The sequence below is a fragment of the Callithrix jacchus genome, chromosome 20 (assembly GCF_049354715.1).
Source record: "Callithrix jacchus isolate 240 chromosome 20, calJac240_pri, whole genome shotgun sequence".
In the NCBI taxonomy this organism is placed as follows: Eukaryota; Metazoa; Chordata; class Mammalia; order Primates; family Cebidae; genus Callithrix; species Callithrix jacchus.
Genome location: NC_133521.1, coordinates 26,840,849 through 26,860,788, shown reverse-complemented (window position 1 = coordinate 26,860,788; position 19,940 = coordinate 26,840,849). Strand labels below are relative to the sequence as shown.

At 42.6% G+C, this 19,940-nt stretch overlaps 2 protein-coding genes across 4 annotated transcripts in view; one reads left to right on the top strand and one right to left on the bottom strand.

Annotated features, from left to right (window-relative positions):
* Positions 1 to 19,940, bottom strand: part of SNTB2 (syntrophin beta 2) — a 129,761-nt gene that overhangs the window by 8,320 nt on the left and 101,501 nt on the right. For both annotated transcript variants that reach the window (XR_008478117.2, XM_035281622.3), the window contains exons 5-6: positions 15,197 to 15,393; positions 425 to 609 (exon numbers count right to left, since the gene is read on the bottom strand). Coding sequence is in view for 1 of the 2 variants with exons in the window: in XM_035281622.3 (XP_035137513.1) it covers positions 425 to 609; positions 15,197 to 15,393 (382 nt within the window). In the remaining variant the exon portion in view is untranslated. The remainder of the gene's footprint in view (positions 1 to 424; positions 610 to 15,196; positions 15,394 to 19,940) is intronic.
* LOC144580524 (uncharacterized) overlaps positions 1 to 19,940 on the top strand; it is a 79,906-nt gene that overhangs the window by 11,674 nt on the left and 48,292 nt on the right. The gene's annotated exons all lie outside the window — the stretch shown is intronic.

Sequence of the window (19,940 nt, the reverse complement as noted above, 5' to 3'; positions counted from 1 at the left end):
AAGGCCAGGTGTGGTGGCTCACACCTGTAATCCCAGCACTTTGGGAGGCCAAGGCGGGCAGATCACCTGAGGTTGGAAGTTCGAGATCAGCCTGACCAACATTGAGAAACCCCTTCTCTACTAAAAACACAAAATTAGCCAGGCATGGTGGTGCATGCCAGTAATCCCAGCTACTCGGGAGGCTGAGCCAGGAGACTCACTTGAACCAGGGAGGTGGAGGTTGCAGTGAGCAGAGATCGAACCATTGCCCTCTAGCCTGAGCAACAAGAGTGAAAGTCCGTCTCAAAAAAATTTTTTTTAATTAAAAATTTCATGGTTCTAAATGGAATGTCAGTCCATGATTTTGTACATAAGGGGTAATAAGTAATGAGAAGAAAAGAGAGAACATCTATTAGATACACACGTGTTTCAGAAACACTCTTACCAGTTCTCCCTCGGGACCACCAAAATCCAAGTACAGATTTCGGATGCCATCATCAGCAGACATTTTCAGCTTTTCAAAGGGGTAGCGGTACAGTATGCTGCTGGAGCCTCCATTTTCCCTGGAGATGGTGAACCCATTTTCATAGTGAATAGTAAGTCTCACCTCTTGGCCATTTAACATACAGCCTATAGAGGAAAAGCAAGAAACATTAGTTGTAGTTGCTATGTCAGTTATCAAGTGAAAAGGGATTCTTCTGACTTCAAAATATTATTTTCTTGAGAATGTGTGATGCCTAACCTATATGGAACCTTCTAAAGTGAGTTTTGTTTTGGTCACTGAGATGAGGCAGAAATGACCATAACATTCCTTGACATCGTTTAATTCCCACTGAACGCTTGTGCTGGCAAGTGTGTGTAGGCTGTGCAGGGCACTGGAGAAGTAAGACACAGTACCTGCTCTCAAGGACTTTGTAAACGCATTGGCATAAACAGAAAATCCCCAACTGTGTAAGGCAGAATGTACAGAACATAAGCAAACAACAAACTGAATGAGGCCAAAGTCAAGGAAAGATGTGGCTTCAGATAAGCCCTAAAGAATTGGTAAAACTGGGCCAGGTGCAGTGGCTCAACACCTGTAATCCCAGCAGTTTGGGAGGCCCAGGTGAGTGGATCACTTGAGGTCAGGAGTTTGAGACGAGCCTGCCCAACATGCCAAAAATCCCAGCTACTTGGGAGGGTGAGGCAGAATAATACCTTGAACTTGGGAGGCAGAGGTTGCAGTGAGCGCTGAAATCACGCCACTGCACTCCAGCCTGGGTGACAAGAGTGAGACTGTCTCGGAAAAAAAAAAAAAAAAAAGAATTGGTAAACTGGACAGGCAGGGAGGAAGAGGCAGAAGGACTGAACTGGGCAAGAAGGAACAACCAAAGGAACAAAGGCAGAGAGGCCTTTCAGGGGCTATGACATGGTTCGGTTGACATTTGGGATGAAGATAAAGATTATGTTCATCAAAGTTAAAGGCTTGACTCAGCAAAAGTCATACAGTCAATCCTATCAAAGACACAAATCAAAGGATACATCTGAATTGAGAGAACACAAACAATTTTGGTCATCAAGACTGGCAAATGCCCCAGGTATGGTGGCCCATGCCTATAATCCCAGCCCTCTGGGAGGCTAAGGCAGGAGGATCACTTGAGGCCAGTTGATGGAGACCAGCCTGGGCAACACGCAAGATCTCATTTCTACTAAAAATAAAAAATGTATCCAGGCATGGTGGCATGTTCCTATAGTCCCAGCTACTTGAGAGGCTGGGGTGGGAGGATCAATTGCGTCCAGGAGTTCAAGGCTGCAGTGAGCTATGATCATGCCACTGCCCTCTAGCCTGGGTGACAGAACAATCTCAAAAAAATTTTAAAAAGAGAAATTTAGAGATTCTTTTTTTTTTTTTTTTGAGACTTAGTTTCCCTCTATCACCCAGGCTGGAGTGCAGTGGCATGATCTTGGCTCATTGCAACCTCAGTCTCCCAGGCTGAAGTGATTCTCCTCCCTCAGCCTGCCGATTAGCTGGGATTACATACGCACACCACCACAGCCTGCTAATATTTTTGCATTTTTAGTAGACGGGGTTTCACCATGTTGGCCACGTTGGTCTTTAACTCCTGACTGCAAGTGATCCACCCACCTTGGCCTCCCAAAGTGTGGGGATTACAGGTGTTAGCCATGACACTCGGCCTTGTTTTTTGAGACAGGTCTTGCTCTGTCGCCCAGAATGGAGTGCAGTGGCATAATCTTGATTGATTCCTGCCTATCAGGTTCAAGCAATTCTTGTGCCTCAGCCTCCCAAGTAGCTGGGATAACAGGTGGGCAACACCACACCCAGCTAATTTTTTGTGTTTTTTAGTAGAGACAGAGTTTCCACATATTGCCCAAGCTGGTCTCAAACTCCTGAGCTCAGGCAAAGCACCTGCCTTAGCCTCCCAAAGTGCTGACAGTACAGGTGTAAGCCACTGCAACTGACCTGAGAGATTTTTTTTTTTTTTTTTTGAGATAGAGACTCGTTCTTTCTCCCAGGCTGTGGAGTGCAGTGATGCAATCTCGGCTCACTGCAACCTCCACTTCCTGGGTTTAAACCATTCTTATGCCTCAGCCTGCTGAGTAGCTGGGATTACAGGTGTTCACCACCATGCCTGGCTAATTTTTGTGTTTTAAGAGACAGAGATTTCACCATGTTGGCCAGGCTGGTCTGGAACTCCTGACCTCAAGTGATCCACCCACCTCGGGCTCTCAAAGTGCTTGACCCCTGAGATTTCTTTGTCTGCTTTGGATTGTTTCCCCTGGAGAAGAAAAGGAAACCGCCGGGCACGGTGGTTCACGCCTGTAATCCCAGCACTTTGGGAGGCTGAGGTGGGTGAATCACCTGAGGTTGAGAGTTCAAGACCAGCCTGACCAACATGTAGAAACCCCACCTCTACTAAAAATACAAAATTAGCTAGGCGTGGTGGCACATGCCTGTAATCCCAGCTATTCAGGAGGCTGAGAAAGGAGAATTGCCTGAACCCTGGAGGAGAAGGTTGCAGTGAGCCGAGATCATGCTACTGCACTCCAGACCGGGCAACAAGAGCATCTTAAAAAAAAAAAAAAAGAAAGAAAGAAAAGGAAACCAAATGTGACTGTGTGAATGAGTGTGTGTGCGCGTGTGTGTGTGTGTATTTTTTTAAAAAACAGAATCTTCAAACTTAATGTATTTAGGTTTAGATATTGAGTTTGTTTTAGTTTAAAATTTATAATTAGTACCAGGTTATCCTGAATGAGACTGTGATCTGGTCATATAAATGTGCCAAATAGAACCAATTAAAGTTTTTCCCTAAGCGTTCAGTAGATTACACAGGTGAGGCAACGGTGATTAAGTGTCTGACACCCCTCACCTGTACCTCAGAGGGTCTTAGGAGTAATGAACCAAAGGGAGATAAGGGAAATAAGCCTTTGACTCTGATTTAACATGTGTGTCTGTGTGTGTGTGTGTATGTGTATGTAGGCAGGCACCTGTGAGAAGTGGCATTTTTTTAAGTATAAATTCCCCTTCTAGTAAGAGGAGTGACCCTTTTTTGATGGGATAACATCTGGGGCTTATTAACAAAGATCAGAGCTGTCGCAGGTGGCTTATTATGTCTTGGTTCACTTAGAAAGCTTTTGGATGGCTATATATCCACTATCCACTCCAATTTATAAATAAGTCAGTAAAAAATTCAGTATGTTGATTTTGTTTTGGGAGGCCAAGGCGGGTGGATCACCTGAGGTTGGGAGTTCGAGACCAACCTGACCAACATGGAGAAATCCCATCTCTCCTAAAAAAAAAAAAAACAAAATTAGCCAGGTATGGTGGTGCATGCCTGTAATCTCAGCTACTCGGGAGGCTAAGACAGGAAAATTACTTAAACCTGGAAGGCAGAAGTTGCGGTGAGCCAAGATCACACTATTGCACTCCAGCCTGGGCAACAAGAACAAAACTCTGTCTCAAAAAAAAATTTCAAACAACTGGTTGGGCACAGTGGCTCATGCCTGTCATTCCAGCACTTTGGGAAGCTGAGGTGTAGGATCACTTGAAGCCAGGAGTTTAAGTCCAGACAACATAGTGGGATTTTATCTCTACCAAAATTACAAAAATTAGCCAGGCATGGTGGCATACACCTGTAGTCCCAGTTACTTGGGAAGCTTCGGTGGGAGGATCTCTTCAGCCTGGAAGGTCAAGGATGCAGTGAGCCATGTTCGTGCCTCTGCATTCCAGCCTGGGCAACAGAGTGAGACTGTCTCTAAAAAATAATAACATAAAATAAAAAAATTTGAACAACATAAAAGTGGCCTATAACTAACTGCAGCTGGATTTAGAGATGGAGAAAAAGCCAGGGATGTTTATAGCCCAAATTACTGAGCAGTAAAAAGGCACTGCCCACTTCAACAGCTAAGAGAGTGCTGTATATCTCCCTCCATCGTGTCCTCTCTTGCATCTGTCCCTCTTCCAGGCTAAGGCTAATCCCCTCACCTGTGCTTTGGATTGCATCTACCCCACCTTCCTAGAAACTATAAAAGAACTGATTACTCTTTCTACCTCGTGTTTTCAATACGTCCCTCTGAATCAGATCCCTCCCATTCACTTCTTTAAATGCTCAAGTCTCTCTCATTATTAAAAGAAGTGCCACTGGGCCAGGCGCAGTGGCTCATGCCTGTAATCTCAGCACTTTGGGAGGCCAAGATGTGGAGATCACCTGAGGTCAGGAGTTCGAGACCAGCCTGGCCAAAATGTCGAAGACCCGTCTCTACTAAAAATACAAAAATTAGCCAAGTGTGGTGGCATGCACCTGTAATCCCAGCTACTCAGAACGCTGAGGCAGGAGAATTGCTTGATCCCGGGAGGCGGAGGCTGCAGTGAGCTGACATCACGCCACTGCATTCCACAGCCTGGGTGACAGAGCAAAAATCCGTCTCAAAAAAAAAAAAAAAAAAAAAAATTAGCTGAGCATGGTGGAGGTTGCAGTGAGCCATGATCACACTACTGCACTCCAGCCTGGTGAGAAAGTGAGACTCAGTCTTAAAAAAAAAAAAAAAAAAAAAGAAATGCCACTACTCAACTGTTACCTTACCTCCAAGGACGACTACCTTTCTCCTCCTCTTCCTAACTTCTTTAAAGAACTATTTTACTCAGTTTGCCCATGCTTCACTTCAAATCCACTCCTCAGTCAAATCGTTATACATCTCTCCCCAAGGGCATCAGTTATCTCCATAATGCTAAATCCAACCTCCTTTTTCGGCCTGTTCTACTTGGTACTTGTACTACTAATTGTTGGTTATCAGCTTCTATTTCTCTATTTTTCTTTATAGGCAAACCCCAATTTTATTCAGATTTCTACTGTGTTCTAATGTGTTTCAGGGAAAGGTACTTCCAACTTATGGATAGACAGCTTCTGGGACAATCAGAGCATGGGTTTCCCCTGGTGATTATTCTGGTTCAGAGTGGACATATGAGCCAAACTGGCTCAATCAGGTTAAAAAGATCTATGACTGAGAAGAGAAGACACCTCTCTGTCACTCTTGCTCTCTTTTATGTGAGATATTTATTTCATATTTATTCTAGTCTTAGTGGCCATGTCCTACTAATTTCAGCATAAACCATCCCAATTGATACAGTCACTCCTACTGACTTCTCCTCCCGTTGAAACACTCTTCCTTTGGCTTCCATGGTCCTTGCCATCCCCACCAATCCTGTTTCCTTTTACTGCTCTAGCTACTACTTCTCAAATTGCTAAGTCAGGGGTAGAGGGGATTGGTTTTTTCACACCAAGATGTTGTTAAGTGTAAAACATACATTAGAGATGGCTTTCTAAGAGGCTCCCTAATAGTAATTTAATGAAGCTAGGACGACAAATGGATCAATAAATAATAAATTAAAAAATCAGTGTTGGCTGGGTGTGGTGCCTCACACCTGTAATCCCAGCACTTTGGGAGGCTGAGATGGGGGGATGATGACGTCAGGAGTTCAAGATCAGCCTGGCGAAGATGCTGAAACCCCATCTCTATTAAAAATACAAAAATTAGCTGGGCATGGTGGCACATGCCTGTAATCCCAGCTACTCAAGAGGCTAAGGCAGGAAACTCGCTTGGACCGGGGTGGCAGAGGTTGAAGTGAGCCGAGATCACGCCACTGCACTCCAGCCTGGGTGACAGGACTCCATCTCAAAAAAAAAAAAATGGCATTATAATAAGGTGAACACTGGTAAATATAACCAGTGTTGTATGTATCCATTTTGTGTATGTAGTACAACCAATGTATATGTTACCCACTTTGTGTCTATTTATTTATTTATTTTTGAGACGGGGTCTCACTCTGTCACCCAGGCTGGAGTGCAGTGCGGCAGCCTGAACCTTCGGGGCTTAAGCAATCCTACTTCAGCCACCTGAGTAGCTGGGACTATAGGCATGCGTCATCATGCCTGGCTAATTTTTTAAATTTTTGGTAGAGACAAGGTCTCACTGTGTTGCCCAGGCTTATTTTATTATTTATTTTTATTTTTTTTAGAGACACGGTCTCATTCTGTTGCCTAAGCTAGAGTGCAATGGTGTGATCACAGTTCACTGCAGTCTCAAATTCCTGGGCTCAAGTGATTATCTTGCCTCGGTCTCCCAAATAGCTGGCACTACAGGTGTATGCCACCATGCCCAGCTAATTTTTTTTTTTATAGAGATGGGGTCTTGCTGTGTTACCCAGGCTAGTATTGAACTCTGGTGTTAAGTAATCCTTCTGCCTTGGCCTCCCCAAGTGCTGAGATTACAGGCATAAGTCACAGTGCTTGGACAACCTTGTTTTTTTTTTGAGATGGAGTTTCGCTGTTGTTACCCAGGCTGGAGTGCAATGGCACGATCTTGGCTCACCGCAACCTCCACCTTCTGGGTTCAAGCAATTCTCCTGCCTCAGCCTCCCGAGTAGGTGGGACTACAGGCTCGCACCACCATGCCCAGCTAATTTTTGTATTTTTAGTAGAGATGGGGTTTCACCTTGTTGACCAGGATAATCTCAATCTCTTGACTTGGTGATCCACCCGCCTCGGCCTCCCAAAGTGCTGGGATTATAGGCATGAGCCACCGTGCCCGGCCTACTTTGTATTTTTTTAAATGAGAACTGCTGGTGGCTATCAGTGTGTCATGAAGAACAAAGAGCCAAATGACAGAGTTCTATGTTACAGGTCCTGTTTCTGGGCTTCTGGGGGGTTCTTTTAGTGTTCCAGCAAGTCCCCTGGCCAATCTCTCCAGGAGTCATAGGATTATGTGTGTCACTCAGAGCAACCGAGAAGGGAGTAGGTCTTTCAGGTTAGACCTAGCCTGACTACCCAAGACTGTCTCAGAGAAAGGCTGGGGCATCCTTCGCAGTGACAGCACATAGGAAAAATCAGCCCATCAGGTATAAGCAACAGGCTCATCACGCCCAGGGTCACAAAGAACATGACACTGTGTTCCTCTCTTATTGCTATTTGGTCAAAGGCATGAAGTAGGTCTTACTTATTTTTCTTTTATTACAAAGCATAGCACTTGGTAAATACTAAAACACTCACCAAATATTAATTAACTTAATAAATTAGACTGATATTACATGTCCTTCCGAAGTTTAACCTGGTCATAAGAATGAGTCATTAAGAGAAATTCAGGGGCTTAAGGCTCTGGTTTTGGAGTCCAAAAAGGCCCCAATTGAAGTCCTAACCATACTAACACCAGTTCCCATATCTTGAAAATATAGGTGACAACATGTGCCCCAGAGAGAAGATTAGGCGATGCCTGTATTTCATTTATGCCTTATGACAGCCCTGATACATTCCTATTATTCTTTTGGTTTCTGTCCTTCCTACTTTAAAGATAAGAGCTATGCTTATCTTATTTTATTACAGCTAGTAAAAGCACAGAGTATACACAGAAAAATATTTGCCAAATAGATGGGTAAAAAGAACTCGAGAATTTCTAAAGAAATGATGAAAAATATGGCTACAGAAAACTGTTTCCTCATATATTTTAACAATATAAATCCTTTTAAATGCTTGTTTTTCTTCTCTTCTCCCAGATTTTCTTCATTTTTATTAATCTAAGTCCTATATTTACTGCTTCTTAGTCTTGATATCACCAAAGCTACAGGCATATAAAGTACCTTCATAAAGGTCTTGTATGATTTAAAAACTTTAATGGCTTAAATAACTGGTATGATGAAAATAAGCCTTTAAAAAGTATGGTATATGGCTGGGCAAGGTGGTTCACGCCTGTAATCCCAGCACTTTGAAAGTCCAAGGCAGGAGGATGACGAGGTCAGTAGTTCCAGACCAGCCTAGCCAACAAAGTGAAACCCTGTCTCTACTAAAAAATACAAAACTTAGCTGGGCATGGTGGTATGTGCCTGTAGTCCCAGCTACTCAGGAAGCTGAGGCAGGAGAATTGTTTGAACCAGGGAGGTAGAGGTTGCAGTGAGCCGAGATCATGCCACTGCACTCCAGCCTGGACAACAGAGCAAGATTCTGTTTCAAAAAAAAAAAAAAAGTATACTATACAATTTTTACTTCTTTCTTTTTTAAAGATGGGGTTTCTCCATGATGGCTAGGCTGGTCTTGAACTCTTGACCTCAGGTGATCCACCCACTTTGGCCTCCCAAAGTGCTAGGATTACAGGTGTGAGCCACTGCGCCCGGCTACAATTAAAATACTTTCAAACCCTATGACAACTGGAAAATGGCTTTATGTACTTGAGGAAGTGAGCTGCACTCTATGCCTATTCATAAGGATCACTGATTAGTTCTACCATAACTATACCCTAATCAAAGTTTAAAACGAAAGGAACATTAGGAAGATTGTGTGTTGCATTTACTCGTTACATTTAGTAGGTATTCACTGAAATTTTTCTAGATGAGTAAACTGTAACCAAAACATACAGAGACAAGGAACAGCTTAACTGATTTCATTGTGCCAACTACAGTTTTAATAGACAATTCTGAATTTCCCAACAATTTTTTTTTTTTTGAGACAGGGTCTTGTTCTGTTGTCCAGCCTGGAGTGCAGTGATGTGATCACGGCTCACTGAATCCCTGACCTCCCAGGCTCAAGCAATCCTCCCATCTCAGCCTCCTGAGTAGTTGGGATTACAGGCATGCTCGATCAGGCCTGAGTAATTTTTGTATTTTTTTTGTAGAGATGAGGTTTCGCCATGTTGCCCAGGCTGAGCTCAAGTGATCTACATTCCACAGCCTCCCAAAATGCTTGTATTATAGGTGTGACCCACAAGGTAATATTTTTATATAAATATGTAATATTTATATATATCTTAGGGGTAACAAAATAACGTGATATTTTGTTACATGTGTAAAATGTGTAATGATTAAGTCAAGGTATTTAGGGTATCTGTCACCTTGAATATTTAACAATTCGGCCGGGCGTAGTGTGGCTCACGCCTGTAATCCAAGCACTTTGGAGGCCAAGGTGAGTGGATCACCTGAGGTTGGGAGTTCAAGACCAGCCTGACCAACATGATGAAACCCTGTCTTTAAAAAATATATATATTTAACAATTCTATGTGTTGGGAACATTTTAAGTCCTTTCTTCTGTTTAAATTACACAATGCATTATTGTTAACTACAGTCATACTCTACTCTTGAACATTGTAACTTATTCCTTCTTTCTAATTGTACATTTATACCCATTACCCAACCCTTCTTCATAGCCCCTCACAACACACCCATCTCACCAGTTAGTATTTATCTTCTACTCTCTACATCCATGAGATCAACTTTTTTTAGCTCCCATATGAGTGAGAACATGCTATATTTGTCTTTCTATGCCTGGCTTATTTCACTTAACATAATGACCTCCAGTTTTATCCATGTTGCTACAAAAGACATAACTGCATTATTATTATTTTGAGATGGAGTTTTGCCCTTGTTGCCCAGGCTGAAGAGCAACGGGGTGATCTCAGCTCACCATAAGCTCCACCTCCTGGGTTCAAACGATTCTCCTGCTTCAACCCCCCAAGTAGCTGGGATTACAGGCATGTGCCACCATGTCCCGCTACTTTTGTATTTTTAGTAGAAATGGGGTTTCTCCATGTTGGTCACACTGGTCTCAAACTCCTGACCTCGGGTGATCCGCCCGCCTCGGCCTTTCAAAGTGCTGGGATTACAGGCGTGAGCAACTGCACATGGCCTGACTGCATTACTTTTTATGGCCAAATGGTATCCCATTGTGTATATATACCACATTTTCTTAATCCATTTGTCTGCTGATGGACACTTAGGTTGATTCTATATCTTTGCTATTATGAAAAGTGCTGTAATAAACATGGGGGTATAGGTATCTTTCTGATACGCTAATTTCTCTTCTTTTGGATAGATAGTAGTAGGATTGCTAGATCATAAGGTAGTTCTATTTTTAGTTTTTTAGTTATACTGTTTTCTGTGATGGCTATACTGATTTAGATTCCCACCAACAGTGTATAAGAGTTCTCTTTTCTCTGCATCCTCACTAGCATCTGTTATTTTTTGTCTTTTAAATAATAGCTATTCTAACAATTACTAAGGTGATATTAAAATACAACTATATGGTTTTAAAAGGAAGCTGATGTAAAAGAGTACAGCTATTCCGGCCAGGCACAGTGGCTCACGAGGTCAGGAGTTGGAGACTAGCCTGGCCAATATGGTGAAACCTCGTCTCCACTAAAAATACAAAAAAATTAGCCAGGCATGGTGGCGTATGCCTGTAGTCCCAGCTATTCGATAAGGCTGAGGCAGGAGAATTGCTTGAACCTAGAAGGCAGAGGTTGCAGTGAACCAAGATTGCACCAATGCACTCCAACCTGGGCAATAGAGGGAGACTGTCTCAAAAAAAAAAAAAAAAAAAAAAATACAGCTGTTCCAATGCAAGACACCCTCCCAAAAAATACAGCTGTGAATAAGAACAAAAAAGTTTAAAATTCCCACAAAATGTTTCTTTTGTCTATTTTAAAATATAAAGAACCAGCTGGACCTCATTCTTCCTTTCCTCTAGCCACCATATTTAAACCACTATGAGCCTGGGAAGCTTTTACCTACAAAATGAAATTTAGCTGCTAGACATGAAAAAAAAAGAACTAAAAAATGCTGAAAATCCAAGCTGCATTCTTCATTTTGGAAAGCATATCCCCTTGAATTCTTGAGGATGATACAGTGACCCTAGATGCCAGCAAAAGGCATGAGTGTGCTGGCCTAACCCCTCAGCTGCCCACAGGAACACAGAGCATTCCAGTGTGATTCTGGTATAAACCACCACACCCCAACTCCAACACTGTATTTTTTTCAAACTTTGTTTACTCTTTTTTTTTTCAAGAGAGATGAGGTGTCACCATGTTGCCCAGGCTGGTCTTGAACTCCTGGACTCAAGTGATCTGCCCACCTTAGCCTCTCAAAGTGCTGGAATTATAAGCATGAACTACCTTGCCTGGCCCAATACTGATTTTTAATTTCTTTCTTTCTTTTTTTGAGACAGAATCTCCCACTGTTGCCCAGGCTGGAGTGCAGTGATGTGATCACAGCTCACTGTAGCCTCTGCCTCCCAGGTTTAAGCAATTCTCGTGCCTCAGCCTCCCGAGTAGCTGGGACTTCAGGCATGTGCCACCATGGTGAACTAATTTTTGTATGTTTAGTAGAGATGGGGTTTCACCCTGTTGGCCAGGCTAGTCTCAAACTCCTGACCTCAGGTGGTCTGCCTACCTCAGCCTCCCAAAGTGCTAGGATTACAGGCATGAGACACCATGCCCAGCTGCTTGTATTGTTAAATAAAGGTTTTTATTTTGTGCAAAGCCAAAAAGAATTTTAAAAAAGAAAAAAGTTTGCAAATACATGTACACACACACACACACACACACACACACACACACAAACACACACAAACAATACCCCAAATCCATGACAACTAGCCACAAGAGGGCGCCTCCACAATGGAAAGAAACAACCAACCTTATTTCCTTTACGTGCTTATTGGAATAAGCGTTGGACACACATTTTCAAACTTTTGTAGAGGAACTTCTATTTCTTTTTTTTATTGAGACGGAGTTTCGCTCTTGTTACCCAGACTGGAGTGCAATGGCACGATCTCGGCTCACTACAACCTCCGCCTCCTGGGTTCAAGCAATTCTCCTGCCTCAGCCTCCCGAGTAGCTGGGACTACAGGCGCGCACAACCATGCCCAGCTAATTTTTGTATTTTTAGTAGAGACGGGGTTTCACCATGTTGACCAGGATGGTCTCGATCTCTTGACCTCGTGATCCACCTGCCTCGGCCTCCCAGAGTGCTGGGATTAAAGGCGTGAGCCACCGCACCCGGCCACAGGAACTTCGATTTCAAATCATTTATTTTTCCATAGCCATAAGCTTGCTAGATACTCATATTTTAAGGGCTATCCACAGCTTAGATTCAATCTTAATTGGAGAGTACTTTGTAAATGAGTCCTTACATTACTTTTAAGAGACAAGTTCTCACTATGTTGCCCAGGCTGGAGTACAGTGGCTATTCACAGGCTTGATCATTGTGTGCTACAGCCCTAGATTGGGCTCAAGCAATCTTCCCACCTTAGCCTCTGGAGCAGCTGAGACTACAGTGTGTACCACCATGTCTGGCTAATTTTTTTTCATTAAATTAAATTAATTTATTTATTTTGAGACAGGGTCTCACTCCCATCACCAAGGCTGGAGTGCTGTGGTACTATCACAGCTCACTGCAGCCTTGACTTCTTGTGCTCAGGTGATCCTCCTACTTCAGCTTTCTGAGCTGTTGTCAGATGTATGTCACCACTCCCAGCTAATTTTTTATATTTTAAGTAGAAATGAGGTTTCACCATGTTACCATGGCTGGTCTCAAACTCCTGGGCTCAAGCAATGCACCAGCCTCAGCCTTCCAAAGTGCTGGGATTACAGGCGTGAGCCACTGTACCTAGCTTCATTTTTCATTTTAGAGATAGGGTCCTCGCCGGGCGCAGTGGCTCAAGCCTGTAATCCCAGCACTTTGGGAGGCTGAGGCGGGTGGATCACGAGGTCAAGAGATTGAGACCATCCTGGTCAACATGGTGAAACCCCGTCTCTACTAAAAATACAAAAAATTAGCTGGGCATGGTGGTGCATGCCTGTAATCCCAGCTACTCGGGAGGCTGAGGCAGGAGAATTGCCTGAACCCAGGAGGCGGAGGTTGCGGTGAGCTGAGATCGCGCCATTGCACTCCAGCCTGGGTAACAAGAACGAAACTCTGTCTCCAAAAAAAAAAAAGAGATAGGGTCCTCAATTTATTGCTCAAGCTGGTCTTAAAACTCCTGTCCTCAAGCAAACCACCTGCCTCAGCCTCCTGAACAGCTGTGATTACAGGTGTGAGTCACCTTGCCTAGCTAGTCCTTATGCTATTAAATACAGATTAAATGAGAACTGGCATGATGGCTTATGCCTATAATCCCAATTACTCAGGAGGTTAAGACCAGAGAATAGCTTGAGGCCAGGAGTCAAAGACCAGCCTGGGTGACATAGTAAGACCTCATCTCTAAAAAAAATAAACTGAAGGCCAGGAAACAATGGCTCATGCCTGTAATCCCAGCACTTTGGGAGGCCTAGGTGGACAGATCACCTGAGGTCAGGAGTCCAAGACCAGCCTGGCCAACATGGTGAAATCCCATCTCTACTAAAAATACAAAACTTAGCAGGGTGTGTTGGCAGGTGCCTGTAATCCCAACTACTCAGGAGCCTGAGACTGGAGAATTGCTTGAACCTGGGAAGCGGAGGTTGCAGTAGGCCGAGATCATGTCACTGCACTCCAGCACAGGGGATAGAGCAAGATTGTCTTGAAATAAATAAATAAATAAATAAACTGAAAAGGCCAGGTGCCATCACCTGTAATCCCAGCACTTTGGCAAACTGAGGCAGGAGGATCTCTTGAGGCCAAGAGAATTTGAGACCAGGCTGGCAACAAAGTGAGACCCCATCTCTCCAAAAAATTTTTTTAAATTAGCTGGGTGCTGTGGTGAGCACCTGTAGTCCTAGCTACTAGGAAGGCTTAGGAGGGAGGATCACTTAAACACAGGAGAGTTTAAGGCTGCAATGAGCTCAGATCACATCACTGCACTCCAACCTGCGTGACAAAGCTAGACCCTATTGAAAGAAACGAAAGGAAAGGAAGGGAAAGGAAAGGAAAAGAGGGAAGAGGGAAGGGGGAAGGGGGAAGGAGGAAAAGGGAAGGGGTAAGGGGGGAGAGGAGGGAAGGGAGAAGGGAAGGGAGAAAGAAAGAAATGCTGGGCAGCAACTCCAGAGGCTGAAACTGGATTCCTTGATCCCTAGAAGCTCAAGGCTGCAATAAGCTATGATGGATCATGCCACTGCACTCCAGCCTGGGTGACAGAGATCTCCACTATTAGGAAAAAACAGATCAACTGTAAAAATGCCATGTTCTACATACAGTATTATAAATGTGCTTCAAGTCATGTATCAGGCTTTAAAAAACAGAATAAAATAAGAGAAACCAGGTTTCTTTCTGTCATCATCACTTTTAGTTGCCATATTTTAACACATTTTAAAGTCTGGCACAAATGATAATAGTTTAAAACAGATTATGGTACAGTCATGCATCACCTAATGACAAGAATATGTTCTGAGAAATGTGTAATGCATCATTAGATGATTTTGTGATTGTATGAACATCATAGAGTGTACTTACATAAGCCTAGTTTGCACAGCCCACTACACACCTAGGCTATAGGGTATTGCCTATTGCTCTTAGGCTACAAACTTATACAGCATGTTACTGTGCTGAATACTGTAGGCAACTGTAACACAATGGTAAGCATTTGTGTATCTTTTTTATGAGATTGAGAATTTAGATGATACCACTGCACTCCAGCCTGGGCAACCAGAGTGAGACCCTGGTTGCTCAGGCTGGAGTGCAGTGGTGTCATCTCAATGCAATCAGTCTCCTGAGCAGCTGGGAATACAGGCGCACACCAGTATGCCTGGCTAATTTTTTTTTTTTTTGTATTTTTAGTAAAGGTGAGGGTTTCACCATGTTTCCCAGGCTGCATTTGTGTATCTTAACATACGTACACTTAGAAAAGGTATAGTAAAAATATGGTATTGTGACCTGATGGGATTGCTGTTGTATATGCAATTCATCACTGAAATGTCATTATGCAGTGCATGACTATATAACAGTTCCATTTAATTACTATTAGAAATAAAAAGTAAGCATCTCTACCTAGAGAAACTTCCTTGATCAGCTCAGCAGCAGCATGGCAACCCTGAACAAGTATCCTGGTCCAGGATGATAGATCCCGATGTGTCTCCACCCTGAAGAGATGCATCTCAATGCCCTGTCGAGAGCCTGTCCTGGTAGCAAACGTAAGGTCAGATCCAAGGGAGGGGGATCGACATCCGGAGCCAGAATGAACCAACCTAGGACCACAAACAGAGCAGAAATCAAAAGTAACCATGGCATTATCAGAGAAAAATGTCAGGAATTTGTGCTCATTGATAAGTAGAAATTTATAAAAGCCATCAGCAGTTTTTGGATATATATATTTCAAAGTAAGATTATAGTCCATGAAATATAAACCATTCTGTTTTCTCATAAAATGACCCCTGGTGTCACAGAAAGACAAAATACTAGTATTGAACTCCTGGGATCAAATGATCCTCCTGCCTCAGCCTCCCAAAGTGCTGGGATTACAGGCGTGAGCCACCGGGCCTGGCCAAAATACTTAGCTGGGTGAACTTTGGCCCTAATTTTCCATGAGCTCCTCTATGTTCCCCAGAGGTTATGTGTATCAAAAAGTTATGATTTTGTTTAGGAAATAAGTAAATTAACAGTAATAACTTGAGAGGAAAAATATGCTTCTGTAAGAAAAAATGGATCGCTAACTGCATTTCAAACATTTCAGCCAAAGAGCTTAAAATGTATGTATTTTTAACAACAATCTCTTGTCCAATCACCAAAGAACTTCTAATGGCAGAAGGCAGTGAAATCTCTTCTGGGGAAATGCAGAGTGGTTTCAATTAGTAAAGATGCACAGTGAACATAAAGTCAGGTTTTATCTAAAAATTCATGCTGCTTTTTTGCATTTGTCTCTAGAATTCCTTGACCTATGAAGAAATGTTACGTGGAAAAGAATAATTCCAAAATAAATAAAACTGTCTTTGTTCACAAATGACATGTCTACATTTTTAAAATCCCCCAAAAGTAGACAGATAAAACATCTGCATAATGCATGCAGTGGCTCACACCAGTAATCCCAGTACTTTCAGAGGCCGAGGCAGAAGGATCACTTGAGCCCAGGATTTCAGGACCAACCTGGGCAACATAGGGAGACCTCATTTTTACAAAAAAAAAAAAAAAAAACTCGACCCATGAGGTCAAGGCTGCTGTGATCCATGATTATGCCACTGTACTCCAGCCTTGGCAACAGAGTGAGACCCTGTAAACAACTCCTAAAACTAATAAGCAATTATAGCAAGGTTCCAGGATATAAGGTTAATATACAAAAGTCAGTTGCTCTGAACAATTGAAATTTTAAAAACATAATACTATTCTTCCTTCAGGTCTAAATTAAAAAAAAACAAAACATAATACCGTTTATGTCAGTTATCATAAAATGAAATGCTTAACATAAATCCAACAAAATATGTATAGAATCTCTATGAAAAAGAATTCAGGCTGAGCACGGTGACTCACGTCTATAATCCCAGCACTTTGGGAGGCCGAGGCGGGTGGATCACAAGGTCAAGAGATCGAGACCATCCTGGTCAACATGGTGAAACCCCATCTCTACTAAAAATACAAAAATTAGCTGGGCATGGTGGTGTGCGCCTGTAGTCCCAGCTACTCGGGAGGCTGAGGCAGGAGAATTGCTTGAACCCAGGGGGCGGAGGTTGTGGTGAGCCAAGATCACGCCATTGCACTCCAGCCTGGGTAACAAGAGCGAAACTCTGTCTCAAAAAAAAAAAAACTTCAAAACTTTCCTGAAAGAAAGCAGATGATCTAAAAAACAGAGATATTTTATGTTCATGGGCAGGAAGACTCAATATTAAGATGTCAATTCTCCTTTATGTGATCTACAGATTCAATGCCATCCCATTAAAATCCCAGCAAGTTATTTTATAGATCGTGACAAACTGATTCCAAAGTTTGTATGGAAACTCAAAAGACTGACATAGTCAACATAATACTAAAGAAGAACAAAAGTTGAAAATACATCTGTGTACTGGCACCACTAAACTTTACAGAAATCAAGCCAGGTGTGGTGGCTCATGCCTGTAATCCCAGCACTGTAGGAGGCCGAGGTGGGCGGATCATAAGGTCAAGAGATCAAGACCATCTTGGTCAACAAGGTGAAAACCCTGTCTCTACTAAAAATACAAAAATTAGTTGGGCATGATGGCACACACCTATAGTCCCAGCTACTTGGGAGGCTGAGGCAGGAGAATTGCTTGAACCTGGGAGGCAGAAGTTGTGAGATCGCACCATTGCACTCCAGCCTGGGCAACAAGAGTGAAACTCCATCTCAAAAAAAAAGAAAAAAGAAAACTACAGAAATCGAAACAGTGTGGAATTGGCAACAGAACAAATAAACTGATCAATGGAACAGAATAGACAGCCCAGAAATAAACCCACACAAATACAGTTGACTGATCTTTGACAAAGAAACAAAGGTGATTCAGGCCGGGTGTGGTGGCTCATGCCTATAATCCCAACACTTTGGGAGGCCGAGGCGGACAGATCACTTGAGGTCAGGAGTTCAAGATCAGCCTGGCCTACATGGTGAAACCCTGTCTCTGCTAAAATATAAAAATTAGCTAGGGGTGGTAGTGGGCGCCTGTAATCCCAGCGACTCAGGAGGCTGAGGCAGGAGAATTGCTGGAACCCAGGAGGCAGAGGTTTCAGTGAGCCAAGATCTTGCCACTGCACTCCAGTCTGGGTGACAGAGTGAGACTCCCTCTTTCAGATAAAAATAAAAATAGGCTGGGTGCGGTGGCTCAAGCCTATAATCCCAGCACTTTGGGAGGCTGAGACGGATGGATCACGAGGTCAAGAGATCGAGACCATCCTGGTCAACATGGTGAAACCCCATCTCTACTAAAAATACAAAAAATTAGCTGGGCATGGTGGCGCGTGCCTGTAATCCCAGTTACTCAGGAGGCTGAGGCAGGAGAATTGCCTGAACCCAGGAGGCGGAGGTCGTGGTGAGCCGAGATCGTGCCATTGCACTCCAGCCTGGGTAACAAGAGCGAAACTCCATCTCAAAATAAAATAAAATAAAAAAAGGAACAAAAGTGATTCAATGGAGAAAGAATGGTCTTTTCAACAAATGCTGCTAGAAACAAGTAGACATCCATATGCCATTAAAAAAAAAGCAGACCAAAAATAAATAAATAAATACATACATATATAAATAAAAGGCTGGGCGCGGTGGCTTACATCTGTAATCCCAGCACTTTGGGAGGCCAAGACAGGCAGATCATGAGGTCAGGAGATCGAGACCATTCTGGTCATCATGGTGAAACCCTGTCTCTTTTTTATTTAAAAAAATAAAAAAAGCAGACCTTATATACTTGTCACAAAAATTAACTCAGAATGGATCCTTCACCTAAGTGTAAAACACGATACTAAAATTTCTACAACTTAGAACAACTCTACATGATCTAAAAGGATATAACACCAAAAGCACAATCCCTGAAGAAAAAAATTGGTAAGTTGGACTTCATTAAAATTAAAAACTTCTGATCTGCAAAAAATACCATTAAGAGAATGAAAGGATAAGCTGCAGACAAAAAAAGTTTGCAAAACACGTATCTGATAGAAGACAGGTAACCAAAATATACAAAAAACTCTTAAAACTAAACGATAACAACCCAGTTAAAACAATGCTTAAAGGACCCACTTCTTGGTATATATCTAAAAGATCTTGAAGATATTTGCACACCTATGTTCACTGCAGTGTTATCCACAATAGCAAAGAGATGGAAGCAACCTAAATGTCCTACATGGCAGACATTTCACTGAGGAGACAATTTGATATAAACATAAAATGGATCATATTATTCAGCCTAAAAAAGGAAATCCTGTCATAATCTACCACACTTAGACAGTCACAAAAAGACAAATACTACATGAGTCTACTTACATGAGATACTCAAGGTAATCATACTCATAACAACAGAAGGTAGAATGTGGTTACGAGGGGTTAAGGGAGATGGAAATGGAGGGAGAGTTGTTGTTCAATAGATATAAAGTTTCTGTTTCGCAAGATAAAGTTCTAGAGATTTGCTACACAACAATGTGCATATTGTAAACACTAATCTACTTACTGTACACTTAAAAATAATTAGATGGCTGGCCGGGTGCAGTGGCTCACGCCTGTAATCCCAGCACTTTTGGAGGCCGAGGTGGGCAGATCACAAGGAGATCGAGACCATCCTGGCTAACACGGTGAAACCCCGTCTCTACTAAAAATACAAAAATTAGCTGGACATGGTGGTGTGTGCCTATAATCCCAGCTACTCAGGAGGCTGAGGCAGGAGAATTGCTTGAACCCAGGAGGCGGAGGTTGCAGTGAGCCAAGATTGTGCCACTGCACTCCAGCCTGGCGCCTGGCGACAGAGCAAGACTCTGTCTCAAAAATAAAATAAAATAAATAAAAATAACTAGATGGTAAATTTTGTAAGTTTTTTTTTAATAAAAATTTACCTGCTCTTCCATTCATGTTATGAGTTTTTTACACACACACACACACACACACACACATCTTTGGAATTGGAATTAGTAAAACTGAAACAAAAAATAGGCAAATGATCTGAACAGACACCTCACCGAGAAGATGTACAGACCACAAATAAGCATACAAAAAGATGCTCAACATCATATGCCATTAGGGAATTTTATTTCATTTATTTATTTATTTTGGGACATGGTCTTGCTCTGTCCCCAGGCTGGAGTGCAGTGCACA